Source organism: Scyliorhinus torazame, chromosome 26 (assembly GCF_047496885.1).
Source record: "Scyliorhinus torazame isolate Kashiwa2021f chromosome 26, sScyTor2.1, whole genome shotgun sequence".
NCBI classification, from domain to species: domain Eukaryota; kingdom Metazoa; phylum Chordata; class Chondrichthyes; order Carcharhiniformes; family Scyliorhinidae; genus Scyliorhinus; species Scyliorhinus torazame.
Genome location: NC_092732.1, coordinates 35618029 through 35630740, shown reverse-complemented (window position 1 = coordinate 35630740; position 12712 = coordinate 35618029). Strand labels below are relative to the sequence as shown.

The window sequence follows — 12712 nt, the reverse complement described above, 5'->3', positions numbered from 1 at the left end:
CTGTAACCTCCTCCAGCCCCTACACCCCCTCCCTATCTCTGTAACCTCCTCCAGCCCCGACACCCCCCTCCCTATCTCTGTAACCTCCTCCAGCCCCGACACCCCCCTCCCTATCTCTGTAACCTCCTCCAGCCCCGGCACCCCCTCCCTCTTCGGTAACCTCCTCCAGCCCCTACACCCCCTCCCTATCTCTGTAACCACCTCCAGCCTCCTACAGTCCCTCCCTATCTCTGTAACCTCCTCCAGCCCCTACACCCCCACCCTATCTCAGTAACCTCCTCCAACCCCTACACCCCCTCCCTATCTCTGTAACCTCCTCCAGTCCCTACACCCCCTCCCTATCTCTGTAACCTCCTCCAGCCCCGACACCCCCTCCCTATCTCTGTAACCTCCTCCAGTCCCTACACCCCCTCCCTATCTCTGTAACCTCCTCCAGTCCCTACACCCCCTCCCTATCTCTGTAACCTCCTCCAGCCCCCACACCCCCTCCCTATCTCTGTAACCTCCTCCAGCCCCGACACCCCTCCCTATCTCTGTAACCTCCTCCAGCCCCTACACCCCCTCCCTATCTCTGTAACCCCCTCCAGCCCCTACACCCCCTCCCTATCTCTGTAACCTCCTCCAGCCCCTACACCCCAACCCTACCTCTGTAACCTCCTCCAGCCCCTACACCCCCCTCCCTATCTCTGTAACCTCCTCCAGCCCCTACACCCCCTCCCTATCTCTGTAACCTCCTCCAGCCCCTACACCCCCTCCCTGTCTCTGTAACCTCCTCCAGCCCCAACACCCCCCTCCCTATCTCTGTAACCTCTCCAGCCCCTACACCCCCTCCCTATCTCTGTAACCTCCTCCAGCCCCGACACCCCCCTCCCTATCTCTGTAACCTCCTCCAGCCCCGACACCCCCCTCCCTATCTCTGTAACCTCCTCCAGCCCCTACACCCCCTCCCTATCTCTGTAACCACCTCCAGCCTCCTACAGTCCCTCCCTATCTCTGTAACCTCCTCCAGTCCCTACACCCCCTCCCTATCTCTGTAACCTCCTCCAGCCCCGACACCCCCTCCCTATCTCTGTAACCTCCTCCAGTCCCTACACCCCCTCCTTATCTCTGTAACCTCCTCCAGTACCTACACCCCCTCCCTATCTCTGTAACCTCCTCCAGCCCCGACACCCCCTCCCTATCTCTGTAACCTCCTCCAGCCCCGACACCCCCTCCCTATCTCTGTAACCTCCTCCAGCCCCTACACCCCCTCCCTATCTCTGTAACCCCCTCCAGCCCCTACACCCCCTCCCTATCTCTGTAACCTCCTCCAGCCCCTACACCCCAACCCTACCTCTGTAACCTCCTCCAGCCCCTACACCCCCCTCCCTATCTCTGTAACCTCCTCCAGCCCCTACACCCCCTCCCTATCTCTGTAACCTCCTCCAGCTCCTACACCCCCTCCCTGTCTCTGTAACCTCCTCCAGCCCCAACACCCCCCTCCCTATCTCTGTAACCTCCTCCAGCCCCTACACCCCCTCCCTATCTCTGTAACCTCCTCCAGCCCCGACACCCCCCTCCCGCCCCGACACCCCCCTCCCTATCTCTGTAACCTCCTCCAGCCCCGGCACCCCCTCCCTCTTCGGTAACCTCCTCCAGCCCCTACACCCCCTCCCTATCTCTGTAACCACCTCCAGCCTCCTACAGTCCCTCCCTATCTCTGTAACCTCCTCCAGCCCCTACACCCCCACCCTATCTCAGTAACCTCCTCCAACCCCTACACCCCCTCCCTATCTCTGTAACCTCCTCCAGTCCCTACACCCCCTCCCTATATCTGTAACCTCCTCCAGCCCCGACACCCCCTCCCTATCTCTGTAACCTCCTCCAGTCCCTACACCCCCTCCCTATCTCTGTAACCTCCTCCAGTCCCTACACCCCCTCCCTATCTCTGTAACCTCCTCCAGCCCCGACACCCCCTCCCTATCTCTGTAACCTCCTCCAGCCCCGACACCCCCTCCCTATCTCTGTAACCTCCTTCAGCCCTTACACCCCCTCCCTATCTCTGTAACCTCCTCCAGCCCCCACACCCCCTCCCTATCTCTGTAACCTCCTCCAGCCCCGACACCCCCTCCCTATCTCTGTAACCTCCTCCAGCCCCTACACCCCCTCCCTATCTCTGTAACCCCCTCCAGCCCCTACACCCCCTCCCTATCTCTGTAACCTCCTCCAGCCCCTACACCCCAACCCTACCTCTGTAACCTCCTCCAGCCCCTACACCCCCCTCCCTATCTCTGTAACCTCCTCCAGCCCCTACACCCCCTCCCTATCTCTGTAACCTCCTCCAGCCCCTACACCCCCTCCCTATCTCTGTAACCTCCTCCAGCCCCTACACCCCCTCCCTGTCTCTGTAACCTCCTCCAGCCCCAACACCCCCCTCCCTATCTCTGTAACCTCTCCAGCCCCTACACCCCCTCCCTATCTCTGTAACCTCCTCCAGCCCCGACACCCCCCTCCCTATCTCTGTAACCTCCTCCAGCCCCGACACCCCCCTCCCTATCTCTGTAACCTCCTCCAGCCCCTACACCCCCTCCCTATCTCTGTAACCACCTCCAGCCTCCTACAGTCCCTCCCTATCTCTGTAACCTCCTCCAGTCCCTACACCCCCTCCCTATCTCTGTAACCTCCTCCAGCCCCGACACCCCCTCCCTATCTCTGTAACCTCCTCCAGTCCCTACACCCCCTCCCTATCTCTGTAACCTCCTCCAGTACCTACACCCCCTCCCTATCTCTGTAACCTCCTCCAGCCCCGACACCCCCTCCCTATCTCTATAACCTCCTCCAGCCCCGACACCCCCTCCCTATCTCTGTAACCTCCTTCAGCCCTTACACCCCCTCCCTATCTCTGTAACCTCCTCCAGCCCCCACACCCCCTCCCTATCTCTGTAACCTCCCCGTCCCTACACCCCCTCCCTATCTCTGTAACCTCCTCCAGCCCCGACACCCCCTCCCTATCTCTGTAACCTCCTCCAGTCCCTACACCCCCTCCCTACCTCTGTAACCTCCTCCAGTCCCTACACCCCCTCCCTATCTCTGTAACCTCCTCCAGTCCCCTACACCCCTCCCTATCTCTGTAACCTCCTCCAGCCCCTACACCTCCTCCCTATCTCTGTAACCTCCTCCAGCCCCTACACCCCCTCCCTATCTCTGTAACCTCCTCCAGCCCCTACACCCCCTCCCTATCTCTGTAACCTCCTCCAGCCCCTACACCCCCTCCCTATCTCTGTAACCTCCTCCAGCCCCTACACCCCCTCCCTATCCCTGTAACCTCCTCCAGCCCCTACACCCCCTCCCTATCTCTATAACCTCCTCCAGCCTACACCCCCTCCCTATCTCTGTAACCTCCTCCAGCTGCCTACAACCCTCCGAGATCTCTGCGCTCCTCCAATCCCGGCCTCTCGAGCATCCCTCCCTCCCCTCCCCCCCCCCCCCCCCGATTCCCATCGCTCCGCCATTGGCGACCGTGTCTTCAGCTACCTTGGGGGGGGGGGGGGGGCCGGTTGCTGAGCTCTGGAATCCCCTCCCTAAACCCTTCTGTCTCTGTGCCTCACTTTACCCTCTCTGTCACTCTCTCTGTCACTCTCTCTGTCACTCTCTCTGTCCCTCTCGCTGTCCCTCTCGCTGTCCCTCTCTCTGTCCCTCTCTCTGTCACTCTCTCTGTCCCTCTCTCTGTCCCTCTCTCTGTCCCTCTCTCTGTCCCTCTCTCTGTCCCTCTCTCTGTCCCTCTCTCTGTCCCTCTCTCTGTCCCTCTCTCTCCTCCCAACTTCTGTGTCCGAACTTTCAGTCTCCTGTCCCTGAGATCTCCTCAGCTGGCCCGGGGCGGGGGGGGGGATCAGATTCTGTCTGATTGGCGCTCCTGTGAACCCCCTTGGGGGGATGTTTTACTGGGTTAAAGGCGCTATATAAATGTAGGACCTTTTTTTTTCCCGTAATCGTACGGGATTTCATGAAACTGAGCCTCCAGCATTGGGCAGTGCCAGGGTAACGGAACTGGAGAAGGGCGCACCAAACCAGTGGGTGGTGAGGGACTGGCACCTTTGGGCGGCGGATGAGCCATCGGGCAGCTAAATCTGGGTCACTTGCTCCCTGGTTTCGTGAAAGCTTCCGCCCCACGGCGTCTGGGGTCCACGTGTAGGGGCCGGCTGCTTCAGGAGGCGAGTTGCGGCTGAGCTGCGATGCCTTATGTAGTCGAATTGCCCGGCAAAGGTGGCTTGAGCCAAGGTGGGCGCGGCGGTCCGGCGTGCGGTGGGTGGGGTCCCCGAAACCCGAGTCGGGGGGAGGACAGGCTCTGGAGGGGAGGGGTGGGGGGGGGGGGGGGGGTGGGGGGGGGGGGGGGGGGGGGACGTGGATGGGCAGTGGGGTCGCCCTGGGGGCAGCGAGTGGGAACCAGGACTAGACCGTGCGCGCGTCCCTCGGGACACCCCGAGCTGATGCAAAGGGGACTTTTTCTGTCGGGGGCCTCTCTCGCCATCTTATTCACTCCAACGCCTCCCCCCACCCTCTCCCCCTCCCCTCCTGAACAGGCCGATGCAGCGACACAATCTTCGAGGACATGCGGGAGCCCACAAAAAAAACCGCTGCATCTGAAGGGCCAGATGAAATACGTGCCCCAGTGGGACTCGCTCCTCTTCCTCGGAACGCCCATGTAAGTGCCGTTTTCCCGAGGGCTGGCGCGGGATCGGACTGTGCGGCCACCAGTATCCCCGTCGCCCCTCCTTTAAGGGATATTGTTGAATGTGTGTGTCTGTGTGTGTGTGTGTGTGTGTGAATAAAACCGGGGGAAGGTCACTAGAGACAGCTTGTCTGTGAGCGTCTAGGGATAAAAGGATAAAAGTGTTAACTTTTCATGCATTTGCGACGTGGGATTATGGTGAGTTTGGGTCCTAAAGTTTTCACAAGAAGACTTTTCGGCTGTTGAATTTTAAAGACACGTTTAGAAATGATAAGAAAACTTACCTTTGCACAGTACGAAGTCTTACAACACCAGGTTAAAGTCCAACAGGTTTGTTTCGAATCACTAGCTTTCGGAGCGCTGCTCCTTGCTCGGGTGAATGAAGAGGTATGCTCCAGAAACTTATATACAGACAGACTCAACGATGCCAGACAATGCTTGGAATGCGAGCATTTGCAGGCAATTAAGTCTTTACAGATCCAGAGATAGGGGTGACCCCCCCCCCCCCCGACTTGAGTGGGTTTGTGATCTGTAGCCCTTTGGGCTCATAGCGGAGAGGATCTCCAGGAAGATCGCGCTTTTCGACGCTGGCATTACGTTTCAACAAAGATGCAAGAAAGCAGACAAGATCCCGAAAGGGCTACAGATCACAACCCCCCCCCCCCCCCCCCCCCCCGACTTGAGTGGGATTGCTAGGTCGATAACATCTGCTGTGGTCATAATACGGCGATAAGCTCACACACAAATGTCTGCACAAGCATACATTTACATGTACTCGCACATACCAGCCTCCCGTACCAGCCTCCCCGAACAGGGGCCGGAATGTGGCGACTAGGGGCTTTTCACAGTAACTTCATTGAAGTCTACTTGTGACAATAAACGATTTTCATTTCATTTCACTTCACACGCTAACACACATTCACACAACCTAACGCACACTGTCACACACTCACATTCGTTCTTTCACACACACATACTCGACCACATGCACACGCACGCTCACACCCACACACACTCATATATACGCACACTCACACACTCTCACATCCAGGCATTCACACATGCACACACCCTCAAAATTACTCTCACACACACACTCACATACATGTGCACATGCACTCACACGCCCACACACACACTCACAGTCACCTGCACACACTCGCATACATATGTGCACACACACACACCACACATATACACACACACATTCACCACACACACACACACTCACCTGCACACACTCACTCACACACATACACACCCACACACACATTCACATGCACACACACACACACTCACTACACACACACATTCACCACACACACACACTCACCTGCACACACTCACTCACACACATACACACCCACACACACATTCACATGCACACACACACACACTCACTACACACACACATTCACCACACACACACACTCACCTGCACACACTCACTCACACACATACACACCCACACACACATTCACATGCACACACACACACACACTCGCTCACATACACTCACCATACACTCACACATTCACACACTCACACATTCACACATACTCACTCTCATACACACACTCGCAGACACGCACACACTCACACTCGCAGATACGCCCTCACACTCGCACACACACCTCGGAGCAGTGGGAGAGGTTGGTATTTAAGTGCACATGTTGCTAAGTTACCCGAGTTGACATGCTGGCCGATTCTCTCGCAGAATCGAGACGGTCGAGGACATGATTAAAATGGGGGTGTACGTCAACGATTTAAACCTGCACGATTCAAGTCGCGAACTAATCCTGGCCGGGACCCAACAATCCGCCGAGCTGCAGCTCGCTCTCGATCAGGTGAGTGTGAAAACATCACCACAGCAAACATTCATTCCCCCTGTCCAAAGAAGGAGGCCATTCAGCCCCTCCCCAGCCAGTTACACAGGAACAGGAGGAGGCCCATTCAGCCCCTCTCCAGCCCGTTACACAGGAACAGGAGGAGGCCCATTCAGCCCCTCTCCAGCCTGTTGTACAGGACCAGGAGGAGGCCCATTCAGCCCCTCTCCAGCCTGTTACACAGGAGGAGGCCCCATTCAGCCCCTCTCCAGCCTGTTGTACAGGACCAGGAGGAGGCCCATTCAGCCCCTCCCCAGCCAGTTACACAGGAACAGGAGGAGGCCCATTCAGCCCCTCTCCAGCCCGTTACACAGGAACAGGAGGAGGCCCATTCAGCCCCTCTCCAGCCTGTTACACAGTAACAGGAGGAGGCCCCATTCAGCCCCTCTCCAGCCCGTTACACAGGAACAGGAGGAGGCCCATTCAGCCCCTCTCCAGCCTGTTACACAGGAACAGGAGGAGGCCCATTCAGCCCCTCTCCAGCCTGTTACACAGGAACAGGAGGCCCATTCAGCCCCTCTCCAGCCTGTTACACAGGACCAGGAGGAGGCCCATTCAGCCCCTCTCCAGCCTGTTACACAGGAACAGGAGGAGGCCCATTCAGCCCCTCTCCAGCCCGTTACACAGGAACAGGAGGAGGCCCCATTCAGCCCCTCTCCAGCCTGTTACACAGGAACAGGAGGAGGCCCCATTCAGCCCCTCTCCAGCCTGTTACACAGGAGGAGGCCCCATTCAGCCCCTCTCCAGCCTGTTGTACAGGAACAGGAGGAGGCCCATTCAGCCCCTCTCCAGCCTGTTACACAGGAACAGGAGGAGGCCCATTCAGCCCCTCTCCAATCTGTTACACAGGAACAGGAGGAGGCCCATTCAGCCCCTCTCCAGCCTGTTACACAGGAACAGGAGGTGGACCATTCAGCCCCTCTCCAGCCTGTTACACAGGAACAGGAAGAGGCCCATTCAGCCCCTCTCCAGCCCGTTACACAGGAACAGGAGGAGGCCCATTCAGCCCCTCTCCAGCCTGTTACACAGGAACAGGAGGAGGCCCATTCAGCCCCTCTCCAGCCCGTTACACAGGAACAGGAGGAGGCCCATTCAGCCCCTCTCCAGCCTGTTACACAGGAACAGGAGGAGGCCCCATTCAGCCCCTCTCCAGCCTGTTACACAGGAACAGGAGGAGGCCCATTCAGCCCCTCTCCAGTCTGTTACACAGGAACAGGAGGAGGCCCATTCAGCCCCTCTCCAGTCTGTTACACAGGAACAGGAGGAGGCCCATTCAGCCCCTCTCCAGCCTGTTACACAGGAACAGGAGGCCCATTCAGCCCCTCTCCAGCCAGTTACACAGGAACAGGAGGAGGCTCATTCAGCCCCTCTCCAGTCTGTTACATAGGAACAGGAGGCCCATTCAGCCCCTCTCTCCAGCCTGTTACACAGTGTTATGGGCGAGGCATTTTCAGAACCCCAAAATGTATCATGAAGTTCACCCAACCTCTCCCTTTAATGTATTTGTTGCTTTTCCGAGCACACGGCTTGTTCCCTAGGAGTGGGATTACAATTATGGACATGTGGGTTTTTAAACACAAAACACTGTTTATTCCATGAACTCAACTTAACATCTTAAATAAACATTGGATCTCTTAACACCCCTTCCTTCAAAGATAACTCAAGAAAATATTGCAACAGTAAATAATTCCTTAAAATGTTCCTTCAAACTTCCAAGAGACTTAACACCTTTAAACAGTATCACATCAGGTTAAAGGATATATATATTTTCTGTAGAATGGCAGAGACATATTAACTTGGTTGAGTTCAGCTCCAGCACCTTGCTTTCTTCCTGCAGCTCTCTGGACACACACAGACACACACACAAACTGCTTTTTCCAACTGGCTTTCTCCCTTCAATCAGCTCACAGCAAAACAGCCAGGCACTTTTAAACTGCTCTCGGCAAAACCAGCCAGGCACTTTTCAAACTGCAAAACCAAACTGCAAAAGTGGCTGAACTGAGCTGAGCTCCACCCACTCTATGACATCACTGTTTTCTTAAAGGTACATTGCTTAAACATCCATGTCTTAAAGGTACCCTCACATGACAACAGGACCAGGAGGAGGCTCATTCAGCCCCTCTCCAGCCTGTTAGACAGGAACAAGAGGAGACCCATTCAGCCCCTCTCCAGCCTGTTACACAGGAACAGGAGGAGGCCCATTCAGCCCCTCTCCAGCCTGTTACACAGGAACAGGAGGAGGCCCATTCAGCCCCTCTCCAGCCCGTTACACAGGAACAGGAGGAGGCCCCATTCAGCCCCTCTCCAGCCTGTTACACAGGAACAGGAGACGGCCCCATTCAGCCCCTCTCCAGCCCGTTACACAGGAACAGGCGGAGGCCCATTCAGCCCCTCTCCAGCCTGTTACACAGGAACAGGAGGCCCATTCAGCCCCTCTCCAGCCCGTTACACAGGAACAGGAGGAGGCCCATTCAGCCCCACTCTCCCTCCTGTTACACAGGAACAGGAGACGGCCCCATTCAGCCCCTCTCCAGCCTGTTACACAGGAACAGGAGGAGACCCATTCAGCCCCTCTCCAGCCTGTTACACAGGAACAGGAGGAGGCCCCATTCAGCCCCTCTCCAGCCTGTTACACAGGAACAGGAGGAGGCCCCAGTCAGCCCCTCTCCAGCCTGTTACACTGGAACAGGAGGAGGCCAATTCAGGGTTAGAGTTTAAGGTTAGGGTTAGAGTTCAGCGTTAGGATTTGGGTTAGAGTTTGAGGTTAGGGTTAAGGTTCGAGTTAGGTTTGGGGTTAGTGTTCGGGATCAGGGTTAGAGTTCACTGTTAGAATGGGACTCCCAGGGCTACAACGCAGTGGGTTAGCACTGCTGCCTCGCGGCGCCGAGGTCCCAGGTTCGATCCCGGCTCTGGGTCACTGTCCATGTGGAGTTTGCACATTCTCCCCGTGTCTGCGTGGGTTTCGCCCCCACAACCCAAAGATGTGCAGGCTAGGTGGATTGGCCGCGCTAAATTGCCCCTTAATTGGAAAAAATGAATTGGTTTAAAATCAATGGGCGGGGCTAGAGTTTGAGGTTAGGTTTCGGGTTAGAGTTTGGGATTAGGGCTGGGGTTAGAGTTCAAGGTTAGGATTAGAGTTCAGAGTTAGCATTAAGGATTAGTGTTCGGCGTTAGGGTTAGAGTTAAGATTAGAGGTTAGAGTTCGATGTTAGGGTTAGGGTTAAAGTTCAGGGTTAGGATGAGGGTTAGAGTTTGAGGTTAGGGTTCAGGTTAGAGTTCGGGGCTAGGGTTGGGGTTAGAGTTCGAGGTTAGGGTTAGAGTTCAGTGCGAGGATTCGGGTTAGGGTTCAAGGTTAGAGTTCAGGGTTAGGATTTGAGGTTAGAGTTCAAGATTAGAAGTAAGGGTTAGGGTTCGAGGTTAGGGTTCGAGTTTAATGTTTGGATTCAAGGTTTTGGTCCGGGTTAGAGTTCAGGGTTAGAAGAAAGGGTTAGAGTTTGAGGTTAAGGTTAGAGTTCAGGGTTAGGGTTAGAGTTCAGGGTTAGGGTTCGGGGTTAGAGTTCAGGATTAGAAGTAAGGTTTAGAGTTTTTTCATAGAATTTACAGTGCAGAAGGAGGCCATTCGGCCCATCGAGTCTGCACTGGCTCTTGGAAAGAGCACCCTACCGAGGCCCACACCTCCACCCTATCCCCATAACCCCTTAACCCAGTAACCACACCCAACACTAAGGGCAATTTTGGACACTAAGGACAATTTAACATGGCCAATCCACCTAACCTGCACATCTTTGGACTGTGGGAGGAAACCGGAGCACCCGGAGGAAACCCACGCACACACGGGGAGGACGTGCAGACTCCGCACAGACAGTGACCCAAGCCAGGAATCGAACCTGGGACCCTGGAGCTGTGAAGCAATTGTGCTATCCACTATGCTACCGTGCTGCCCTCCAGTTCAAGGTTAGGGTTAGAGTTCAGTGTTAGGATTCGGGGTTAGGGTCAGAGATTATCGTTAGGGTTAGGGTTTGGGGTTAGAGTTAGAGTTTGAGGTTAGGATTCAGGGTTATGGTTAGGGTTAGGGTAAGATAGGGTAAGTTAGGGTTAGGGTAAATTCGGGTTAGGGTTAGGGTAAGTTAGGGTTAGGGTAAATTCGGGTTAGGGTTAGGGTAAGTTAGGGTTAGGGTAAGTTAGGGTTAGGGTTAGGGTAAATTCGGGTTAGGGTTCGGGTTAGGGTAAGTTCGGGTTAGGGTAAGTTAGGGTAAATTCGGGTTAGGGTTAGGGTAAGTTAGGGTAAATTCGGGTTAGGGTTAGGGTAAATTCGGGTTAGGGTTAGGGTAAGTTAGGATTAGGGTAAGTTAGGGTTAGGGTAAGTTAGGGTTAGGGTAAATTCGGGTTAGGGTAAATTCGGGTTAGGGTTAGGGTAAGTTAGGGTTAGGGTTAGGGTAAGTTAGGGTTAGGGTTAAGGTAAGTTAGGGTTAGGGTAAGTTAGGGTTAGGGTAAATTCGGGTTAGGGTTAGGATAAGTTAGGGTTAGGGTAAAATCGGGTTAGGGTAAGTTAGGGTTAGGGTTAGGGTAAATTCGGGTTAGGGTAAGTTAGGGTTAGGGTAAGTTAGGGTTAGGGTTAGGGTTAGGGTAAATTCGGGTTAGGGTTAGGATTCAGACTAACGATGGTCGATGACAGAAATCTGCCTGTGCCCCCCCCCCCCCTTTCCCAGGAGCGACAGAAATACGGGCAGTTACAGGAGATTATTAAGAAACTGGACGAGGAGAAGAAGAGGGGAGATTGCTTGCTCTACGCTATGATCCCGAAAGCTGTAGCTGACCGTCTACGCAAAGGTGTCACCGCGCTGGAGACCTGTCAGGTAATATCCGGCCCACCCCATCATTGGAGTTCGCTCCCACCCCCACCCACCCCCCCCTCCCCGGCTGGGAACGTCGCTGCCTCAGCCCCGTCGGCCCACCCCCCTCTCTGGGCACTTGCCTGCTTCGGGAACCCGTCGTCAAGGTGGCCAGACCATAATTTGGGCAGGGAGGTGGGCGGGGAGTGTCCTGGAGGCCCCGGTATTTATCCTCCAAAATCGCTCAGGGGAAGGATAATCCGTGCCGCGATCACGTTGCGGTGTATGGGATCTTGCTGTGCGCACAAATCGGCTCTATCCTGTTCCGCTACGTCGCAACAATGGGCGATGTGTGTGTGTGGGGGGGGGGGGAGACGCTGGAGGGGCGCGAGTCGGCCTTGTGCGTGTCGACATTCAGTTCCGTCACCTCAACACTGAGGGGTGGCCGTTTGGGAGCCATGGGAGTTATTCTACCATGAGGGGCCGGGGGAGGGGGGGGGGGGGGGGGAGCGTGGGAAGGGGGGGGGGTGGCGTCGATTTGGATGTAAAATGAGAGCGGGTGGGGCAGCGATAGCGAGAGAGAGGTGGAGGGGTTGAGGGAGGGATTCCAGAGCTCAGACCCCCCCCCCCCCCCCTCCCGGGCAGCTGAAGGCACGGTCGACAATGGCGGAGTGATGGGAGTCGGGGGGGCATGCTCGAGGGGCCAGGATTGGAGGAGCGCAGAGATCCCGGAGGGTTGTAGGGGCTGGAGGCGGTTACAGAGATAGGGAGGGGGTGTAGGGGCTGGAGGAGGTTACAGAGATAGGGAGGGGGTGTAGGAGCTGGAGGAGGTTACACAGATAGGGAGGGGGTATAGGGGCGGGAGGAGGTTACAGAGATAGGGAGGGGGTGTAGGGGCTGGAGGAGGTTACAGAGATAGGGAGGGGGTGTAGGGACTGGAGGAGGTTACAGAGATAGGGAGGGGGTGTCAGGGGCTGGAGGAGGTTACAGAGACAGGGAGGGGGTGTAGGGGCTGGAGGAGGTTACAGAGATAGGGAGGGGGGTGTAGGGGCTGGAGGAGGTTACAGAGATAGGGAGGGGGTGTAGGGGCTGGAGGAGGTTACAGAGATAGGGAGGGGGTGTAGGGGCTGGAGGAGGTTACAGAGATAGGGAGGGGGTGTAGGGGCTGGAGGAGGGTACAGAGATAGGGAGGGGTGTAGGGGCTGGAGGAGGTTACAGAGATAGGGAGGGGCTGTAGGGGCTGGAGGAGGTTACAGAGATAGGGAGGGGGGTGTAGGGACTGGAGG

General features: G+C 56.2%; 2 protein-coding genes across 3 annotated transcripts in view; both read left to right on the top strand.

Moving 5' to 3' along the window:
• Positions 1–12712, top strand: part of LOC140402969 (semaphorin-6D-like) — a 1151034-nt gene that overhangs the window by 279976 nt on the left and 858346 nt on the right. The window lies entirely within an intron of this gene.
• Positions 1–12712, top strand: part of LOC140402965 (soluble guanylate cyclase 88E-like) — a 71047-nt gene that overhangs the window by 40202 nt on the left and 18133 nt on the right. Inside the window, 4 exon segments of the mRNA XM_072490615.1 lie at positions 4560–4579; positions 4581–4681; positions 6426–6555; positions 11304–11450. Of these exon segments, the coding sequence (XP_072346716.1) occupies positions 4560–4579; positions 4581–4681; positions 6426–6555; positions 11304–11450 (398 nt within the window).